Source organism: Myotis lucifugus, unplaced genomic scaffold (genome assembly GCF_000147115.1).
Source record: "Myotis lucifugus unplaced genomic scaffold, Myoluc2.0 scaffold_7, whole genome shotgun sequence".
Taxonomy (NCBI): Eukaryota; Metazoa; Chordata; class Mammalia; order Chiroptera; family Vespertilionidae; genus Myotis; species Myotis lucifugus.
In genome coordinates this window covers 14257853-14281235 of record NW_005871055.1, presented here as the reverse complement: position 1 = coordinate 14281235, position 23383 = coordinate 14257853, and the positions used below count along the sequence as shown (strand labels likewise).

The 23383-nt window shown below is 37.7% G+C and overlaps 1 protein-coding gene across 1 annotated transcript in view; it reads right to left on the bottom strand.

Moving 5' to 3' along the window:
- LRCH1 (leucine rich repeats and calponin homology domain containing 1) overlaps positions 1-23383 on the bottom strand; it is a 116866-nt gene that overhangs the window by 10883 nt on the left and 82600 nt on the right. Inside the window, 8 exon segments of the mRNA XM_023749185.1 lie at positions 1313-1390; positions 6323-6460; positions 8290-8399; positions 13342-13446; positions 16822-16894; positions 18274-18327; positions 22875-22911; positions 23011-23100. Coding sequence (XP_023604953.1) covers positions 1313-1390; positions 6323-6460; positions 8290-8399; positions 13342-13446; positions 16822-16894; positions 18274-18327; positions 22875-22911; positions 23011-23100 — 685 coding nt within the window.

Below are 23383 nucleotides of genomic sequence, written 5' to 3'. Positions count from 1 at the left end.
CCACTTCACCACCGCTTTCGCTTACAATCTATCTTTTTTGTCTGTAAGGAAGGTCGCAGGAAGTCACTTTCCTTTTGACTGTCGGTAGGAATCAATGAACGATGGAATGTAGGATTGCTGGAAGGAACGCTGGATGGATGGACGCGAGGAAGGAAGGAAGGGAGGAAGGAAGGGAGGGAAGGAAGGAAGGAAGGAAGGAAGGAAGGAAGGAAGGAAGGAAGGGAGGGAGGAAGGGAGGAAGGAAGGAAGGAAGGAAGGAAGGAAGGAAGGAAGGAAGGAAGGGAGGAAGGAAGGAAGGAAGGAAGGGAGGAAGGAAGGAAGAGAGGAAGGAAGAGGAGAAAAGGGAGGAAGGAAAGAAGGACGGGAGGGAGGGAGGGAAGGAGAGAGGGAGGGAGGCGTCAAGTCTTTCTCAATTTCAATAAACTCCTATCACTGAGTAAAATGCAATTTCTTCACATACTCAAAAACAGTATCTTATGATAGAGTCTGTAATTATCCCTGGAACATTAGAAAAGATAGAAGGAATTACAAGAAATGGAATTTCTGTTGATCCCAATGATGATAAACTTCTCAACTTACCCGAAAATCCTGAGTGAATTGCTTTTTTTCTCCCTAAGAAACCATCTTATGGTATTATTAGCAAAGTCTTTAAAAGCCCCAAATTGGCTGAGGCTGGGGTTTAGCTTGTGAAAAAGAAAAGTAGCAACTAGAGTTGGGCTGGCTATAGGGACTTGCCAAATGAGTCTATAGCAGACTAAAGAGGGAAATATAAATGTAAACAGTTAACAAACTATAAAGCAACATACAAACATTATTATTATTAATGGTAACTATTAATAATAATAATTAATATTTTAATGCTGATCATTTTGATCCACATACCCAAAATGAAAATCAACAAATTAGTTGTCAACTACAGCTCTGCTTTGCTTAAGAGTCTTGGAAAAGGAAAGTCATCAGCTCCAAATTCTACCCTATGGGACCTAACTGAGGCTCATTGAAGCCTCAGCAATTTCTGCTCTTGGAGTAGGAGATCAAGCAAACTAAGTTTTTTTTTCAAGTTTGGAATTACACACTTACTTCAAAACCTCAAAGAAATTATATTTTCCTTTTCTTCAGAACTGACCATAATGACTTGACATTTTAATTTCATTGTAATAGAGCAATTTAAACTAAAATTTTATGACTTATTTAATATTCCTTTAGAAAGACAGATTAAAAGGATGTACAAAGTTGTACATCTATCCAGTGGGTTCAAACACATAAATAAAATCTTTTCTAAAACACAGTATTTGGACAAGTTTGGTGTTACCTCTGGTACTCCTAATTTTCGGCATGCTTCCAAAAAGTTTTCCACATTTCTTCTGCATTTGGCCATGCTAAGCTTGGGCTATAAATGCAAACATGCAAAAATAATGCATTATTAAAAGAGAAATAATTTTAATAATAACTTAAAATTTAAACTTTCTAAATGGCACAAGTAATATGGGTTTATTGGTGAAAAATTATGTATGCAATTAGAAGACAATAAAAATTTATCTATCCAAAAATGTCCACCTAGAGATAAGAACTATTATTATTTTTATTATATTTTTCCAGACATTGTATGCATACGTTTGTGTCTACAAAGACATACATATATATGTATATACATAGATATGTGTCTTATATGCAGAATTTCTGCATATATGTATATATTTATACAAGTACATACATGTATATATATATGCAAAATTTTCTGCATATGTACATATTTGCTTGTATACATGCATTCACACACACATATTTATACACAATTTTTATGGGGCCAAACTCTTGTGTGATATACTTTAGTTCATCTAAAAATACACCTTTTCCTATCAGCAATTATATTTGTATATGAAGGGTTAAATTCAGTAGCCAATTAAACTCCTTCCCATTAAAGCAATGAATTTAATTAGAAAGAGGCAACATCAAGATAAACAGCACTGAACAAGGTGGATGTTAAGGACTTAACCAAGAGCCTCTCACAAAAGTGCTGACCCTGGCGAGGTGACTTCTGAGGTGTGTGGCATGGATAACAGGCACATCTTGATTCACACATTTTTATTTTTTACATGCTATGTTTTAAAAGCTTTACTGCTAAACTTAATGTTCCACTATTAGTTCTTTTAAAACGGGAGGCAAGAAGCATGAATAACTCCAACCATCCACGTATAGAAGCAATCCTAGCTAATAATAGACAAACATGGTAATTGATCGTACCTTTGCTACGCCTCCCATTGGCTAATCATCACAATATGCAAATTAACAGCCAACAAAGATGGCAGCTAATTTGCATACTGCAGGCAGGGCAGGCCAGCGCTAGCCGCCACCCGGGCCCCCGTGTGCCGCCTAAGCCCCGCCCCCAGCCGGGACCCCCATGTGTGGCCCTGGGGGGCGGGACCCTGCAGCCGTGATCATGATCGTGATCGGAAACCGGGCCGCAGGCAAGGCAGCACCCCGGGACCCAGGAACCACCTTGCTTGTGGCCCGTGATTGTGATCGGAAAGCCGGGCCGCAGGCAAGGCGGCCCCCTGGAACCCAGGAGCCCGTCGGCGAGGTCTGCAGGCGAAGCAGCGATCAAGCTAGGGGGGGCGGGGGGGAAGGAGCTACAGGAGCAGCTCTGGCCGGAGACTGAAGACTCCTGCCGGAGCGAGGAGCAAAGACTGAAGGCTCCAGCCGCAGCGAAGACTGTGTCCAGAGCAAAGATGGAAGGCGGTGGCCAGAGTGAAGGTCTGGGACCCGGGTGCCAGAGGAAAACTGGTGCTGGCAGCCAGGGGAAAGAAGGCCTATTGCACGAATCTCTTCATGCAACGGGCCTCTAGTGTTTTATAAAGACTGATCTTACCCTGCTAACAGCAAGGGAGAGTGAAGCAACTCATTCCACAGCTTAGGGGCCCGCACCAATCTTCATAAAACTAAATTTGCACAGTATTTATTAATAAAAGGAACTTCTTCTGTCCCACCCCCTGAAAAAAAGAAAGAAAGAAAGCCTGCTTCCAGGTGGAACAATTTAATTTGGAAGCTAAACAAATATTCTCCACTCTGGCTGGAGAGGACATGAGGTCTGCAAAGATGAGCCAAGAAGCTGTTAGGTGGTTATGCCCACACCTTGTATATCTTAGGACAAGACAGCTACATTCAGCCTCATGCAAAGAGAAGGGACAAAATGGGTAATGTGATATGGGGATATCAGACAAAAAGGTCCTAGCCCAGCACACAGGAAACTGAGAGGCAGTTCTGATCCTCCTAATTAAGATTTAGGAGAGTCTGTTCTGAAACTCCAAAGATGCTCAACACCATTCAAAATACTTAGGTCAGCCCAGTAAAGTCAATGAAAGTGTGCTTTAAGCTACATAAAGAAAATGTTCCATCTTTGGAAGTGAGAAAGTGCCCATTCTAAGATTGTTGCCTAGTATCAATTAGAAAAGTACTTGCCACAAATACAATAGTTCAAAAAATCAAAAATTACACCAACTTCAATGCCAGTGGTTAGCTTACCAAATTGTCAAAGATTCAGAAAATCTATTTTAATAGATTCTTAGCATCTATATATATAAAAGCCTAAGTGACCGAATGGCCAGTTATTATGACATGCATTGACCACCAGGGGCAGATGCTCAATGCAGGAGCTGCCCCCTGGTGGTCAGTGTGCTCCCACAACCAACCTCCTGCGCCCCCTCCCACCACCGGCCAACCTCCCGCAGCCCCGAACAGCCCCAATCACTGGCTAGGCCGAGGGACCCCATCTGTGCATGATTTCGTGCACCGGGCCTCTAGTATTGACAATAATAGTGATTCTGTTTACCACTATATTCCCTCAGTTTGGCATTAAAAATGGACAGTATTGGTTTCATGAATGAAAAATTAGCATGCTTAAAAACTGGCAATCACATGGATGGAAAAGGCTCCCATTTATGACTGATCAAGTGTTTACTATGTCTCAGATTCTTTTTCTGGTGCTAAGGATGCACCTGTGAAACTGAAAGATACAATCCTCATGGTCACTTAGTTCTGGTCTAGTTCAAAAACAAGTTCAAGAAAATTACAGTAGAGTATGATAGGTCTTAGTTGTGGGGAGGTTGTTATAAGAAAGAAAAAAAAGGAAAACACTCTATCTCAGTGCTAAGGAGTCAAGAATGGCTTGCGTCCTGTAAACACTACGGTAGAGAAGAAATGAGAGCTAGTGATGCTGCAGGTGAAGGATCTGGAGGCAGGGTGGGGAGCAGCCTTCTCGTTTAGAGAGCAGCCTCTGCAAACACTGCCGTAGAGATAGCACGCCACACGACACTGTGGCTTGGGCCTTGTCAAAGAGGCTTTAAGATGCTCTCTGAAGAATTTTCAAAGAGTGGACATTTAGCAACTGCCTGCATTTCTAAAAAGGAAGCATAACATATGCTATCATATGTTACAACTACTAAAATGGATGTTTACGAATAATTTTAGTGACATGGGAAATATTTAGGTTTTAATAAATTTTAAAAACAATTAATATATATCAGATGCTTACAATTAAAAAACTTAAATACAGAAAGTGCTAATAGTATAGTAACCAAAATGTTTTGATTGTCTTTGGGCGATGATTTATTTTTCTTCTGCATTTCTCTATTTTTTCTTTTTTGCCAACTAGGCATTATTTCTCATTATATTTTCATTTAAAATGTGAAAGAAAAATAAAGATGAAAAACCAAAGGATTTCTAATAAAATGTAGCATTTTTCCTTAAGAATAACTATACAAATGCATATAGATACATGATTCATAGTGTCCTCTTACACCGTACAAAACGATAATTGTACATTTCAATTGGAAGCCGAGAAATCATAGTTTCTTTCTTATACTTTGGGGGGAAATTATTTAAATGAGAATTTGGCACACAGCTCTGACAATATTATAACAGTTTGGATCCCATATGTAAAAAATACTAGAAAGTTTCGCATTGGATTATAGGACAAAATTTACTGCCCAGCCTAAGGCAGCTAGAGGCAGATTTGAAAGAGAAGACAAACTGGTCATTCCACACCCCATTTTCTGAAGCAAAAATGATCAAACTTTCCAAAGGAAAAATATGTTCAACAGTATAAAAAAGAAACAGAGTTGAAATGGCATCATCAGCTAAGAGAACAGAGGAAAGAAATTAGGACAAATAGTGCCAAAGTGAGGCTTTCCAGGAGGCCGAGGGAGGGCGCAGGTGGCTTCCCCCAGCGCCCTTGCCACGTGGTCATTTTATGAGCACTATGCCTTGGGATTAAGAAGTCGAATTTTGAAAATCTGCCCTATTAACACTAATGATAAGAATGGCTTACATGTGTGGGTATATCATATGTAGTACCTTATTTCATCCTCACAATATTTCCCATAGGGAAAAGCAAATTTAGTTTAAGAGGGGTTAAATAACGTTCCCAAAGACATATGGCTTATGAGCAGATCTGGAATTTGAATCCAAATCCTAAGTCTTAGCCCCTACTCTTTTCCTGCCTTGTCTAAAGAACAGCAAATAGTGTGAATAGACGTTCTTCTTTCTTCTCTACTTGTCTGAACCCGATATAGGCTTCCAGGACAAGCTGATCCCTGATTCTCCACACTCATCTGACTGACCATAAAAGTGACTCCATAGTTCTCCTCTGGATGGTAACAGGCTCTGTGTATACAGGAAGAGGATCCATTTGCCAGCTTTATCTCCCCTACAGAGGGGACAAATATTTTTAGGGCATTAATGGAGTCTCACTTATTTTCACATTTCCCATCATTCCCCCAATGCCCCCAATGTACCCTGGAGCACAGTGAATGATCAAGGAACTGTTGCATTAACGACGGCTGATCAGCCTCCAGCTTGACAGGTCAGTAATGATTTTTTACACAGAGCCCACATTTTTTCAGAGCTATCCTAAAATCCCCAATGGCTAATAAAGGAAAGAAACCCCATTCAAACGAGAAGCTACCAACTAAAAAACAGCTTTCCCAAAGCCTTCTCACTGCTAAATAACCCTTGGTAAGAAATGAATCTTTAGTCCCTAATGTCTTAAAATTAGCACCCCAACCAGTAATTTCGTAAATATGATTTGCTCTATATTTGAAATAAATTCATTTTCTGTCACTGACACATTTATTTTAAATATTCTCCCTTTAACAGTGAAAATATTGCTTCCTTCAGACTTATTCCTTTCTGCTCTTCAAGTGGTTTGGGGCCCAACAGAGAGGATCTGAGCAGATGATCCCATTGGCATTGTTAGCCAGCAACACTGTCTCAAAAGAGTCTGTTTTATGTAAAAAGTAGTTTCCCTTTCTGTAGTGTTACTTACAACTGCTGGTGAGGGGACGTGAATGCTTGCAACAGATCGCGGGCGGATGTGATTGACCAGATGGCAGAGGACAACACCATCCATGAGCGCAGCCCCCAGGTCTTCGTGCAGGCTGACCTTGAGTCTCATCTCAATGCTCTGTGGAGGAATCAGGACGTTTTGGTCAACGATGGACCACATATACAGCAGCGGTATACCATATAGCAAAGGTGTGTAGTAGGCTGAACCATCTAGGCTTGTGTAAGTGTGCTCAATGATGTTCACAAAACGATGAAATTGCCTGCTAATTTCTCAGAACATATCCCCATTGTTAAGTGGCACATGACTGTATATGAGATGCTCACAATTCGGAAACAACTTAAATGTAGAAAGAATGCCAGTAGAAGCCAAAATGTTAACAGTGCTTGTCTTTGAGCAGTGGGATACAAAAGGATTTATTTTTCTTTAGCATTTCTCTATTTTCTCCAATCAGCATTATTTCCTATTATATTTTCAATTAAAATGTTATTTTAAAAAGGAAAAAAGTGACAAGTAAATGATTTCTGAAAGAATATAGCATTTTCCCTGAAGAATTAATAAAATATGCAAATATGAATAGATATGTGATTGATAGTGTCCTCTTACATCTTATAAACTGATAATTGTATACTCAAATTGGAGGCCAAGGAGTTATAGTTTTTCCTTTGTAATTTGGGAAAACATATTAAATGAGAATTTGGTACACAGCTCCAACAACATTATAGCAGTTTTTATCTCATTTGTGAAAAATACTGGAAGTTTCACATTGGATTATAGGACAAAATTTATTCTCCAACCTAAGGCAGCTAAAGGCAGATTTAAAAGAGAAGACAAACTGTCCCCCTCCACCCGCCGTGTTTTTTTAGGCAAAAAAGTGGTCAAACGTTAGCCATGGTCCCTATCATCACAGAGCTGAAAATCTTTAATGTTACCCAGCACGTGACTTCATGATTGGTAGGAACTCAATTAGTTTTTCCATTAAATGATTGACTGAAAAGTTCTGACCAGTTTGGGATATAAAGTGAGGATAACTTAAAACATCTTTAAATTAATGGAATATTACTATTAAGTAACTGAAAAACAGCGCATTAGTTTAAAGTATGCCTGAATTGAAATAATACTAGCTTTATACATATGCATTAAGTAGTTCTATTTACATTATCGCATATATTACATACAAAATCACACTACGGTAGATTGGAACTATTATTTTAATACATGAAAAAACTGACACTCAGGGATGTTAAGTGACTTGCCCAATATCAAACAGTCTGTAGGCGACCTGGCTAGATTTGAAACTAGCACTGTTTGCAGTGCTTCAAAGTCTGTTTTTTAAAAAATACAATTGACCCTTGACCAACACAGGTTTGAATTGTGTGGGCCCACTTATATGAGGATTTTTAAAAATATATATATTTTTATTGATTTTAGAGAGGAAGGGAGAGTGAGAGAGAGATAGAAATACCAATGATGAGAGAGAATCATTAATCGGCTGCCTCCTGCATGCCCCCTGCTGGGGATTGAGTCCACAACCCAGGCATGTGCCCTTGACCGGAATTGAACTCGGGACCTTTCAGTTCACAGGCCAAAGCTCAATCCACTGAGCCAAACCGGCTAAGGTGAGGATTTTTTTCTGATAAATATGTATAGTACTGTAAATGTCTTTTCTTTTCCTATGATTTTCTTAATAACATTTCCTTTTCTCTAGCTTCCTTTGTTGTAAGAATACAGTACATATTACATGTTTAGTATGTGTTAATCAACTGTTGATGCTATTAGTAATGCTTCAGGTAAACAAGCTATTTAGTAGTTAAGTTTTTGGAGAGTCAAAAGTTATACTCAGATTTTCAACTGCTTTAGTGGCGATGGTTGGGGGAGAGGCACCCCTAACTACCATGTTGCTTCAATTCTGAAAATTATTACTCAAATATATAATATTCCTTGGGTACCTCACGGAGATGTTCCATCAGTTCTTTTTCTTCTCTCATTTGTTCCATTTTCCTCCGAATTGTAAACTGCGGGTCTATAGATTCCAAATTTCTCTGAGGTCTTAGAAACACTATAATAGAAAGGAAAAAAAAGCCTTTATGGAGTGTGTCTAGAGTAGATTGCCATAACACTATTCATATTTAAATTAAGCAAATGGTTTCTTTATTTATCCCAAATAATTCATTCACCACTCATAGAAATAATGGTAAAAATGTGACACCACATGAAAGCATGATTCAAATATTCTAAAAAAGATTATAATTTAAAATTATACTGGGTTGTGTGGACTGGGTTGTGTGGCAATAAACTGAATCCAGGGAAGAGCTTGGCTCATCCTCAGAGCCGGCCCATCTCACCTCTCTGAAAGACTTCCTTCCTCTCTTATTTTCCCAGTGCTTTCATTTTAAGTTTTCATTTACATTACACTCGAGGTTTCAGTCTTTTCATTAAACTCAGAGAATCGGTTTCACATAAGAAGTCTCTAGAATTGCTTTACATATTTAAAATAGCACAGGTTAATGTTTTTTTGGCTAAAATTTTTCATAAGCTTGGGTTAAGAACTAAGTGATGATACACAGGATTACATGTTTGAGTGTGGAGTGGAAAATTCTGCCTTCTAGCATGTCACTGACCCTTGCTTATATATGTAGAATATTTTGTACCCTCTGTATTAGTCTTTCAAAGATGTTATCCTTGTGAGGTTTAGACCGGTGGTACGTGAGGTCCAAAAGGTTGGCGACCACTGGTTTAGAGCATACCTTTTTTCTGCAGCCAGAGGCTTAACTCCTTTCAGAGGGAGCACCACTGTTAGTTGCGATACTTGGAGGTTGTAATTTTAAGGGCCTGAAGCCAACAATAATCTCTTAACTGCCTCTAATCTTGCTAACTTTTCTAAAAGGAATCTATGGTCATCTCTAAAGAGCTAACTTTTTGTATACGCTGTCACTGGCATGATAGAAGGCAGAATTTTTGTACTCCACACTCAAACATGTAATCCTGTGTATCATCACTTAGTTCTTAACTCAAGCTTATGAAAAATTTTAGCCAACAAATCATTAACCTGTGTTATTTTAAATATGTAAAGCAATTCTAGAGATTTCTTATGTGAAACCCATTCTCTGAGTTTTATTATGGCACAAAACCCAGAGGAGATTTAAACTTGAACTTTTTTTCTCCCTTGAGATTTTTATCCTATTAAGACTGTCACCTTTCCATGCACACAGAGGGAGCAAAGAGCTGGTAAGAGCCATATTTAGCTCCCATTAGACTATGTATGTGTGTTTGGGGAGAAGGGTAGTGGAGCTCTTTAGGAAATTTTGGGCAGAGAACTCCAACTTTAAAAATCAATACAAGGTAGTAGGCTGCATTGGCATGATACAATTCTAGTAATCTCATCCACAATAATGTAAATAATGTAGAATAAAAAGGTTATGCGACTATTATTCTATTTTGACAAGCATTTCCTATGAGCCACTTTAAGAGTTATTCCAACTTATTCTTTTTTTTAGGTTGAATATTGTTTACAAATATACTTCAAATAAAAAAACAAAAAACTCAAGTCCATTCCATAAAATCAATTATTCCACGCTCACCCAACAGTGCCATTTTAATCTCAATTTGTATCTTTGGACCAAACCATCTTATAAATGACTTTCATTGTACTTCACATGTCTCAGTATTTTCTTTGTAAATCAGTTCTAGAATTTTTGAATCAGCATTTTAACGCTCTGTGAAAGACCGAAAGTTTGACACATCTTAATAAACCCCTGATTTAGAGTTATGGAGAAAGGGGGTGATCTAATGTACATAATGTCTTCTGGAACCTCAGAGAGGAGTCAGCATGGGGCTGAACCTCTGCCTCAAGCCATCCAAGGAAGTCACAGGCAAAAAGATCCCAAAACATGCCACCAAAAGGCTGTCACCAAGGCCCAGGAAAACCAAACCCCACTGGAAGGGAGAGCAATTATTTCAAAAACAAAGGCAAGACCGGAAAAGGAAGAGGGCAGAGTAATCCAGGGGGAGAAATGAGAAGTTCACGAAGCAAAGGGAAACGAAGGAAAGTCTGACGAAATAGGAAGCATAGAAGAAATTGTAAATGCATTAAGCTTGTCCGCACACCATACTGGGCCCAACAAAAAATTTTCCATTTAAACACAGCAACCACAAGGGATATATACTAAAATGTAAAATCTAGAAATAATCCACACCCGAAGAAAAGAAGTCAACCAAATTTACCCAAAAAAGTCAAGGAATATAGACAGAATTGAGCAATATGCAAACTAGCCAGCAAGGGGAGCCCCAACACTGTTTTAAAAAATCTAATGTTTGAAGGATTTTCCTTTGCCTTTTTTCCTGGGGGCAATGTTATCTAATACTGCATGTTTAATATTTTCAGTATGTTTTTATTGGCAGATTTCATTCAGAATACAAAACTACCAGGAAGTTAAATTAACCATAAGCTTTTGTTTAACAGCACACAATTCAAGTCTACACCTTGTTGGAGCACTATGTGAGATAAAAGATATGCAATAGTGTCTAGGTTTTAATTTCTTGGCATCGCTTTTCATCTTAAATTCAAAATACAAAATGCATGCTTGGGTATTTGTCTCTATGATGTTAATTAATCACAAAGTGTTAAATTACATTTGAACTGTGGTTTTTTAAATGAACATTTCAAATGTACATAAAATTATTGCAAACCGTAACTATACAACTACTACTAGTTTTTGAAATGGATTAATTACTGTGGGATAGATGAAAATTTAAAACAAAGTCTTTAGGCTAATAATAAATCTACAAAGCACTTAAGTGCGTGCTTATTTTGCTGGGCTTCTTAGGAGAGAATAATTTGAATTGGGACCATTATAATAGCTCTGACTATATTACCTACAGTTTTTATTCTTTCATGTCATATTTACTTATGTCTCTCTCACAGTACACATCATTTTCTCTCTTACTGTATAGATCTGTTTCTCTCCATTAAAAAGGAAGCACTCTGACTTCGTAACTTGCACAAAGAGTCCTCAATGAACAGCTGTAGAATGAATGTAAATATGATAGACAGGAGCCCCGGGCATGGCCCATCTCCATCTCTATCTAGCAATGTGACTAGACAAGTCACCTCATCTTTCTGGTTTTAGTTGGCTCATCTGTAATGATAGACATTCTACTGTTACATAAGATGTCTAAACCTTTTCCAGCTTGAAAACAACAACAAAAAGTCCTTCAGTTTCAGATATCACTCTTAAGGAAATACCAAATCACACATAAATCTTTCATTCTAGGCTTTATCTCCTTTAAACAACATCAGATCCACAAATAGCCATGTTTTCTGAAAAAACAAAAATGTCTCCCCCTTTCTTTTTTAAGTAAAAGAACAGTTTTCAAGAAAGTTTCCATTTAGCCCTCCTTAACTTCCAGAATTTAAAACAGAATAATATGAGGGACTTTTGTTTTGTTTTGTTGTGCAACCATACTTATTTTCAGTTAAAAAATTTAGAAATATATGAAATAATAAAATTCCTTTAATAATTAACCTGCCAAGATATACATATCATTACAAATAAGACAACTGGAAAAGCATTTACAGTTGAATTTTGACCAGAAATTACAGCAAATGTTTTAAATACATATTTTCTATGTATTACATATATAACACACTTAGATTTTAAAAGGTATTATTGCCCTGGCTGGTGTGGCTCAATTGGTTGGAGTATCATCCCATACACCAAAAGGTCATGGGTTCGATTCTCAGTCAGGGCACATACCCAGGTTGCGGGTTCGTTCCCCAGTCAGGGTATGTATGGGAGGCAAATATCGAGGTTTCTCTCTCTCTTCCTTCCCCTCTCCCTAAAATCAATTTTTAAAAATTAAAAAAGAAATAATAAAAAACTATTATTGGGAAATATATCTTCCTATTGTGTTTGCATTGTGTTGATATCTCACATCTCACTTCTCTTCCCTGTAAATCATACTCTCCATTTCATTTGACATTACTTTTACCACTATGTATGTATCTTGAAGTAAAATGTTTAAAATATGAACTAATAGAGACTCAACTATGTGGTATGTAACTCTAAATAAATTATATTTATTTTATTTTCATCTCTTAAGCTATTTAAAAAATTTAATGACATAAATATATCAACTAGATGTCCTCAATTTTCATTTGTACATTTATTCTCAGGCCAAGTTACCATTCTTAAATATTATATAGATAAACTTACACTAAAAAAAGTAGAAGGTATTAAAAATCAAAATGTGCAAGTAATTTTCAAAAACCAAAAAAATGAGAAGACAAGTGAATTCTCTTCATTTTTAGAAATTTCTCAATGTTAACTTTATTTTCAGCATGCCAACCTAGGATCAGCCATGGCACATCGCAACTACCTTAAAAATCTCATACAGGCCTGGCTGGCTCAGAGGCTGAGCATCAACCTATGAACCAGGAGGTAACGATTAGATTCCTAGTCAGGGCACGTGCCCGGATTGCAGGCTCACTCCTCAGTGAGGGGTGTGCAGGAGGCAGTCAATTGATGATTCTCTCTCATCATTGATGTTTCTATCTCTCTCCCCCTCTCCCTTCCTCACTGAAATCAATAAAAATATATTTTTAAAAATCTCATATAGTAAGCACAGACAATGAAAGACCAAAGTCTAAAAGCATTTCATTCAGATGTGGGAGCAAGCAGAGATAATCCAAATGTGCAAACCCCAGATTTTTGTAAACAAGCAAACAAGCCAAAAAATTCGAGCAGAAAAATAGAGAAGAAATTATTGTAAAGCTCTGTCCAAATTCAGAATATTCAAAATAATTAAAAGACGTTTGACAAACTGCTGGAGAACAATACACATGCACTTTTCTGGACTTCCCTTTCCAGGTTTATTCAATAACTCTTTCATCGGGCATGCAAGTGAATATAGCTCTATCTTTAGCTGCACAGAAATTAGTGCTCAATATATTAATTGGCTTATTAATAAGCACATTGAAGAAAAGGTACAAAGCCACCTACCATTGTCACTGTCTCCTTCAGATGGAACACTGTAGCTAGAGTTGTCCCATGTTTGTGCCTGTGTAAGTGTGTTGAAGGAGATAGGAGGAAGAGTGAGGGCTGGGTCTGCAGGAGAGCGAGAGAGCCAGTCCACGTATAGTTGCACAAGGACCAGGAAAAACCAAAGGGGCAGCAGCATTCCACAAATGGCACAAGGATTATATGGAAATGAAGTGAATTTCATATTATGGGATTTAATTTCAAATGTACAATATAGGAAAATAATGAAAGATGGTGTATGGAATAAAAAGAATGATAAAAACTGAGTGTTAGTACTTATCAATCATATACTTCACATGCAGTTAATATCATTAATCTTAATAGTTCCACAAGCCCACAGACTTCGAGTACTAATGAATCATGTCAGCAGAAAAAAAGAGTACCCACAGATTATAGATAAAAAGCAAAAGATCCTTTTCAGAGACCTTCTAAATAACTAACAATCTTAGCAAATATGATTCACACAAAAAATTTGGTTACATAGTACAAAATATGGGTAGCTGTATCTATTATTTAACAACAAAACTATTATAGAATCAGTGTTTATTATTGTGAAATTTTTTCACGAGGCAATATAAAATTTCTCTTTAAAGACACCTAAGTCTACTGGCATGCTTTATTGATAGGTGAATCTAGCCAACTCTTTGTTCAACACTTGACATACACACATCTAAATACTGTCTTCAATATTTGTTCATATAAAGACAATTCTGGGTACTAGTAGAGTCTCTTTAACAACAAATCTCATTAACCAATAAATGTCATTCAACTTCAAGCATTCTGAGTTGGTTATTTTTGAAATGATAACATCTTTCTTTGCACTAAATATGCATATAGTAATTATATGTTTATGAAATAGTTAAATGAACTATAACTAGAAAATGTTATGCAATTATAAGGCAGGGCCAGTAAAATAAGTGGACACGGTTCTAGGAATAAATATTTAGTTATATGCGGCTGTCTTTCTTCGGAGGAAAACACAGGAGAGAGAAAAATGTTCTTTGAAGTAACCTACTAATCTACTTTAAAAATATAAGTTCTTACTCTAACTTGCTGATTTGATCAGTCTGTTTTTATTTATAACACAGAAATCACATAAATCCATATATTGAACTTTAAGATAAAAATCATTTGGCTTTTAAAAGTCCAAAAGATAATCAAAAAAAAATTTCTATCTTTTTAAATTATATCATGTTCAATTAAGATTACTGTATATATTATTTTCTAGAAAATATGAAAAGTACACACTGTAATATTTTAATATTATTAAATAAAATGAAAAAAATCCCAATACATAATTCCAGTTTTATAAAGTTCCAAAATCCACTTGATGTTCTGAAGATAAATCAGCTTTATTTACAGCAACCAAACTCCACCAAGCTTTCAACAACTAGAACAATTTCCACATTAGTTAGTCTGCATTATAGAAGGGTTGCAATTGGAGAGGACATTGTCTTTGTTTTCTGCTATTCAAAATAAATACCCCTTTTATTTTTCACGACTACAAAGAATTTGAAATGGCTTAACAGTAAAGTACAATGTTGATAGCCTGAGTTTTGATTCCATACAAGGAAATAAAAAGTCACTGAGACAATTTTACAACTAAATTGCAATATTCAAAAGAATATTATTTTTTGAAGATCTATTCAACTTTGATTTAATCAATTAGAAAATATTTATTTTATGATTGTATAAAACTGCTTTGTAAGGATTAGGGGAAAGTCTGTAGCCTAATATGAGGTCCTCAGTGTGTGGCGATCACTCAAGGCACGGATGACATATACCCTGAGTGACCGCCATTCCTCTTAGCACACACTGAGACCATGAAAATGGATGCTGGCCCAGATCTCAGTTCCAAAAATGAGGAGGCTATTCATTTGAACTTATTTTGTAATTAAAAAAAACACTTTTCTATAAAATGCCTACTAACAACCTTTACCACATCCAAGCATTTTCTCAAATAGCTTTGTCTTACAGCCCATTCAAAATGGCAGGGAAACCATTACACCTGGCCACAGGGTGACCATCAATCAACTTGCTTCCAAAACAAAATCCTTTATAAAAGAATTATCTTTGTTTTCTTTACGGGTAGCCTTTTTCAAAATATACACATGTGTAACTTCAATTGTTGCCAAAATGCTTTACTGAAAAATCCAATGATATTTGAGTTTTTTACTAGCTTTTGCTTAAAAGTGCCTGAGTTATTTTCTAGTACTTAGTTAAAAGCATTAGTAGTGAGCATATGCAAAAGACCTAAGAATCAAAAATATGAAAACAAAGAGGGACCTAAAAGAAGGTAGAAAGTGCCAGAATTTTAAATACGTGGAGAAATCAGAGGAACCAAATTTTTTTATACATAATCCTTCTTTTTAAAATCAACATTCAGTCTGCACATTGCTATAATTTACATTTGTGAATACACTAATAAGAAATTAGAAGAAAGTAGGTAATATAAGCAAAAAGGCTCTTTAAAAAAGACTCCTGGCCAGTTATATGAGCCTTGAAATGATCTATCACCCTGTTATACAAGTAAATACACAGACCCTATACCAGTGATGGCGAACCTTTTGAGCTCGGCGTGCCAGCATTTTGAAAAAACCTAACTTAACTCTGGTGCCGTGTCACATATACAAATTTTTTGATATTTGCAACCATAGTAAAACAAAGACTTATATTTTTGGTATTTATTTTATATATGTAAATGCCATTTAACAAAGAAAAATCAACCAAAAAAATGAGTTCGCCTGTCACCTCTGACACGCGTGTCATAGGTTCGCCATCACTGCCCTACACCAAGGCTCAGAATACCAATGAGGGATGTCTCAGAAAGGAAGTCACCCTCACCGAAACCTTTCTTTAACTTATCAAGAACCACTGGGGCAAAGGGCTAGCTATTTCATCTTCCCTGGGTTAAAAAAACTCAATCAAGCCCAGCTGGTGTGGCTTGGTGGTTGAGCGTCGACCTATGAACCAGGAAGTCATGGTTTGATTCCTGGTCAGGGCACATGCCCAGTTTGTGGGCTTGATCCCCAGTGTGTGTGTGTGTGTGTGTGTGGCGGGGGGTGGGGGGGGGCAGGGAGGGGGTGGGGGCACCAATCAGTGATTCTCTCTCATCATTGATGTTTCTATCTCTTTCTCCCTCCCTTCCTCCCTAAAATCAATACAAATATTTTTTAAAAAAAAACTCAATAGAATATTTCTTTCCCACTTATATGTCCCAACACCTTTTTCCTCTTCGCTGATATCAATAATAGATCTCTATTACTATTAATAACTGAATCACTAAAAACTTGGTTCCAAATCTGGCCTTCCCAAGCTGTAGCCAGGTTCTGACACCAGGACTGAAACTCACCAGAGTTGACAAGGCTGTGTACATTTAGAAGGTTAAAGAGAAACCACTGAGTTATTTACAAGTTTAAGAACGTTGAGGCTTTAGTTTACCTGATCGAGGCTTCAGGCCAAACGGAGCTGTACTGCTGGTGGTAGGAGAGATTGCAGGGGAGTTTTCTCTAATCTGTGTTGTTACAAGGAAAGGAAATTTTGTAAAAAACTGAAGTAGAACTATGCATGTTTCTCTATGCTCAAGGATTTTAATAAAACCACAACCTTTTGAATTTGCTGCTGTGTGAAGTCCTGACTAAATAATATGAAAATCAATGCAAATGCTTTGAGTGGCATAATCAACAGAAGGTTATTTTGGGGGGGAACCATTCAATTTTTTATTTGATCATTATAAAAATACTAGAGGCCCGGTGCACAGATTCATGCACTGGTGGGGTCCCTTAGCCTGGCCTGCACCCTCTCACAATCCAGGACCCCTCAGGGGATGTCGGACTGGTGGTTTCAGCCCGATCCCCACAGGCTAGCTGAAACCGGCAGTCCAACATCCCCTGAGGGATGTAGTAGTGTGCTAAGAGGCAAGTGCTACTACTCCTGCTCATCCTGGCCCTGCTGCGCCTACCGCCGGTAGCGCTGCTGCAGAGGTGGGAGAGGCTCACACCACTGCAGCTGTGCTCACCAGCTGTGAGCCCAGAGTCTGGAGCCCATCAGCTGAGCAGTGCTCCCACTGTGGGAGCGCACTGACCACTAGGGGACAGCTCCTGCATTGAGCGTCTGCCCCTGGTGGTCAGTGTGTGTCATAGCGACCGGTCAAACTGTTGACTGGTCAAACAGTTGACCAGTCGCTTAGGGTTTTATATAGAGAGATTTTACAATCATGTGAAACTGGCAATTCTTTTCTGCCCCAGAATGGATGTGTTCACGGGCATGCATGCACACACACAGGCACACACTCACATCCACCTCACAGAGAGCACATCTGATAAAGACTCATAACACTGAACACACCTCTCATCTACAGCAGCGGTGGGGAACCTTTATTCCGCCAAGAGCCATTGGGATATTTACAACAGTATTCACTAATGTAATTCACTTAATATAAATTTATGTTGTTATAAAAAAAGTTCCAAGATTTATTGAATTTTGAGCCCTGCCTGTGGTTGCCTTGGCAGGGCAAAACCAAATGATTTCCCAGGCTGTCCTTATATGGCCCTTGGGCCAGATGTTCCCCATCCCTATCTACAGGCAAACCACTCACCGAATCACTGATGGAAAACTAGACATTCTATATGTTGCCTATTTGAACTATTTTCATTTTTTTTATATAAAGATGTTCCCATGTTAGTTTTCAAAATATATCTTATAAAATTAATCTTTATTTATGGATAGGGCCAGTTAAGGCTCTGAAAGCTAATGAGATAGATTCCCATATAGAATCTGCAATACAATTAATTCATTAATCATGACAGTCTTAGACTATATGTTTCTATAAAAGGTATTCCAATTCAGGCTTCAAAGAATACATCAGCTTTTATTAATCTTCAAGAAACTTACCTTATTTGGAGAATACTCGCTCCCATTACTCTGTGATGTTAGATTATTTTGCACCTTAAAGAAAAACAAAAATGCATGGTATGTTTCATTAGACTATAAAATTATGGAGGCAAGAACTATGTCTCTCTCACTTCCATCATATCCCTGGCACATAGGCACTCAATGACTATATACTGAATTAATTAATTCGTGTGTTAAGTAGCTAAGTAGGTTTTACTTACATTTTCTAAAAACATGCAGCTATATTCACAGAAAAATACATCTAAGGTATCACATAAAGTAAGCAAAAGAATTTGCCAGAGCAAAGACGCCAGCCCAAACCACCTGTGAAGGTCAGCCACCTGGAGGCTTCCACCCCCATCTTAACTACAGGTTTTTAGAAATGGTTCAAGGCAGTAGTTCCCAAATACACAGAATCTCATTGGGAGGTTTTCATACTGCCTGGATCCCAAATTACCTGGGGAACTCTTATGCTGTCAATTCAACATCAGTTTGCTTGCACAACAAAAGCTTACTTTACTCAGATCTACCTTCTTTATATGGTAATCAAAAACCCCATTGATGCACCTCAATAAAAAATTTGGTGATGGCTATTATCAATATCTTCATAGAGACTACACCAAATTAGTATACATTTAAGATATCTTTTCCTAGTCCTTTGTTGAGGAGTGCTATTAAAAAATATTCCCAACTTTGACAAATACAAGAATAAAACATATTTTTAGAATAAATCATCATTAATTTCCCTACCCAATTAAGAGGATTTATTAGAATTGCTCAAAGTAACTTCGGGTTTGATTCTCTCCATAAACAACTCCTTCCTCTAATTTTTCCTATTGTTCCACCCCCCAATTCAATATTATTTCTGTATATAAGAATGTTATTTGCAATTCTTTCTGAATGGATGTCAATGCTATCCAAACAAGATATGGACAATTTTCTAAAGTATATTCATGGTGAGATATGATGTGCTGCCAATTATAAACCACTTCATAATCTTAGCCTCACCTATCTAACTGGCACCACCCACTCCTCATTGTCCTGAATCCACCATGGCTATGCTGCCTCTTTCAGCACAGCCTCCTGGGACCAAATTCAAACCCAACTGCTCCCCAGATCTAGGTTACTTCCTTCTCCTTAAACTCTATCCCTTCCCCCATCTCCCAGACCACCTAGAACACTGAGGATTACAAATCATCTCATAGTCTTCTCTAAATTGTGTCAATATACAAGGCTTCTGTCCTCCACAATTTGTTTTCCCTCCACAATTTTTAACGTGCCTTCAAGTGAGGGCAACTTCATATCCTTCATATAGAAGTCCTTGACAACAAAAACAAGGCTGAATCCAGCACAAGTACTCAACAAATACTAATTCATTCAAGACTATGGTAAAGATATTGCTTTATTCCTGAATGAGATGGAAGAAAGAATATAAAAATAGCCAACTCATGAATGAAGATCACATTTAAGTTCTGCACAATCATTAGCACTAGCTAATCCACTAATTTCTTTTTTTTCCCCCTCCTCTTTGTGACTTCCATTTTCCATCAGAGCCAGCTAATACACCTTCCCGTTTTTAAAATCATGGAGATATGTCTGTCACAAACACAGAATTGCCCTAGAAAGGGAAGAAAATTAACAATTTCTTATACCAAACGAATCCTCATTCAACCAAAAACAATGTAAATTAACACAAACAATGTAAATCAGAGGTGGAGTGGAGATAATTTTTTTCTAGAGGTTTTGTGTATTCCTGGTAACTCCTAAAATCAAGTACAGAGGTGGGCCTCTATGTTACTTGAGTCAACAGTGGGTTTGCAGCAGGATACTAACATGGTCTCCAAATACCTTTTCACTGACTGCTCATTGGTTACAAAGATAAAATAGAACAGAAATTATACAGTGAAGTCACCTTGACTGGGCGATCAAATTAGCATCACCACTGAGGCCCAGATGGACACAGTGTGCCCCCAAATGCGATACCGTCAGAACACAACATCTCCTAAAAATGTAGAAACTTAATCTAATCATGAAGAAATATAAGGGACCTTTGTTCCTCAAAATAAGGGGCATCCTATAAAATAAAAAAAAAGAGGAAGGCTATATTCTTCAAAATGTCAAGGTCATAAAAATCAAAGAAAGATTTTGGAAATGTTCCAGAATAAGGAAACTATAGATACTGACAACTATCTGCCTCTAGACCAGCCGTGGGCAAACTACGGCCCGCGGGCCGGATCCGGCCAGTTTGAAATGAATAAAACTAAAAAAAAAAAAAGACCGTACCCTTTTATGTAATGATGTTTACTTTGAATTTATATTAGTTCACACAAACACTCCATCCATGCTTTTGTTCCGGCCCTCCGGTCCAGTTTAAGAACCCATTGTGGCCCTCGAGTCAAAAAGTTTGCCCACCCCTGCTCTAGACTGAATACTACACTGGAGGGGGGAAAATCCACTATGAATGACATTAGATCAGCCTAAATATTTGGAATATGGATGGTAGATTAACACTTATCTAAAGTTGATAACTGTAGTTATTATATAAGACAAAATCCCTATTCTTAGAAAACATACACTGAAATGTTTAGCAATAAGGGACTATGATGTATACAACTTACCCTCAAATTTTCAAAAAAAGAGCAATGTATGTGAAGACAGAGACAGAGAATAAATAAGACTGCAAATGTGGTAAAATGTTAACCACAGGTAAATCTGGGTAAAAGGTTGTAAGTTTTTGTAACCTTTTGTAGAATCTGTAATTTCTCCCCAAACTTTAATAAGGTTACAGTATTTCCAAATAAGCAGCTTGAAAGAAAGAAAGAAAGAAAGAAAGAAAGAAAGAAAGAAAGAAAGAAAGAAAGAAAGAAAGAAAGAAAGAAAGAAAAAGTGGGGCCTTAGTCAGGTAGCTCAGCTAGTTGGATTGTCATTCACCAAAAAGGTTGCAGGTTGGATCTCAGTCGGGGCATACGGGAGACAACCAATCCATGTTTCTCTCTCTCTCTCTCTCTCTCTCTCTCTTTCTCTCTCTCTAAAATCAATAAAAACATCCTTGGATGAGGCTTAAAACACACACACACACACACACACACTGGGCAGCATGTCTCGAAAGGAGCTTGATGAAATGGGCCCAGGGCAGCTTCAAATGAAAGACTTCCTGACGCTGCACTATTGGGTAATTCTATGAGCCTCCACTCAAGGAGAAGGTGATGCAGTGATTCTGTCTAAGGACCACACCAGGAACAATATACAGTAGTGGAGTAACAGTACCAGCTACCATTTAGGTTTCCTGGGCTGTGAAACAATCCCAATTTACAGAAAATGAAGGTGAAGATTAGAGAAGTTACACATAGTCGCCCCTAGTCAGCAAGTCTTTGATATGTAACTGAAACAGTATAATTCTAAGTCACCGTGCTTAACAATGAAACCATAGGCTCTGGCTCTGGGAACATAGCTGTTTCAACCGCAGTTCTCTTCCCCCTTATTGAACACAGATCCTTAGCTAGTTAAGAGTGTGAAAGTGCTTTATTACAGTACCTGTTCAGACATTTCAGGGGACATGAATCAGTTTGTACCACAATTAGCCATCCTAAACCCATTCACTGAAAAGGGATGAAATAGGTTGTAACCTGTTTCACTCTCGAGGCACCTCTCTCAACTGTTTCTACCTCTCTAGGACTGTTTCTTTGATACCTTCTAGGCCAGTGGTTCTCAACCTTCTGGCCCTTTAAATACAGTTCCTCATGTTGTGACCCAACCATAAAATTATTTTCATTGCTACTTCATAACTGTAATGTTGCTACTGTTATGAATCGTAATATAAATATCTGATATGCAGGATGGTCTTAGGCGACCCCTGTGAAAGGGTCGTTTGACCGCCAAAGGGGTCACGACCCACAGGTTGAGAACCGCTGTCCTAGGCTCATCTCTAGCTTTCTGTCAAAACTGCTTTATTCAACAACTCAATTTCACCCAATGTAACTTTACTCTTACTCTGTCTGTAAACATCCCTACCACTTTCGTTTGCTATGTTCTTTTTTTTTTATCGTTTAAAGTATTACAGATAGTAGTACATATGTCTCCTTCCCCCGCCCCCCCTCCGGCCAATTGACCTTCTCCCAGCCTCCCCTACCCCCAGCACATGCCCTCACCCGCTCCCCCGACAAGGTCTTGTGTCCATTGGTTTTGCTATGTTCTTTTAATCCTCCTAGGACCTAGGCATTTCCCAAATCATTTTCTTGTTTTTCAAGTCCATTCTAGTTAATTTGCGTCTGGCCAGTTCATAGGTTTCATTCGTGGCTCTAAAATCTACATTGACTGGTCCTACCTCCAGTTTCTGACACACAGCAGGCTCCCTATGGATCTTAGTTGCTGTCGCCTGACTGAGCAAGAGTGACACACACAAAAATTTAGAGAATTTCATGGAAATCTTATCTCTAATGGAAGGTGAAGTATAATAGATAAACAGGAAAACTGAAAACCAGATCTTGAACTAGTCTTCCTTAGGAATGTTCTGCCCCAGGATCAATCTTCACAGAAGGTGGCAGCCACCATTCTGTGCAGAACACTGCACGCAGCTCTGCTGAACCCAAGAGCAGCCTTACCTCACACACCGGAGATGGCTCCAGCTGCATTTGACCGCTGTAGGTATGAGGAGGGAAAAAGATATAAAGTGGAATTTAAAGCACACATACTTCAATGTAAAAAGAGAAAACATTGAGTTTAAAAAGTTCAACATACTTCAGTGCAGAATCTTGTAATTCTAAGGCTTCTGCTGATTCCTTTGGATAAAAGTTTACCACATTTTTCTCTGTTATATCGGTGCTTAATCTAAAGAGTAGGGGGGGAAAAGATGTTAGCAATTTATTAATATTTTAATAAATCCTACTGCTTTTGGTCATATTTAGTTTAAAATTTTAATATATTAAAAAATTATGTTTACCATTAGGACTAAGTAATGAAAGGCTTATAGTAAAAATTTCAAACTACATGGTATGTTCCAATCATGTGCCAAATTTAATATAATTTTCTGACTGCTCTTTGTCAAAATTCAACTTATTCGCATATACCAGTAATTTCTGATAGTCATAAATATTCATAGGTAGTACACAAT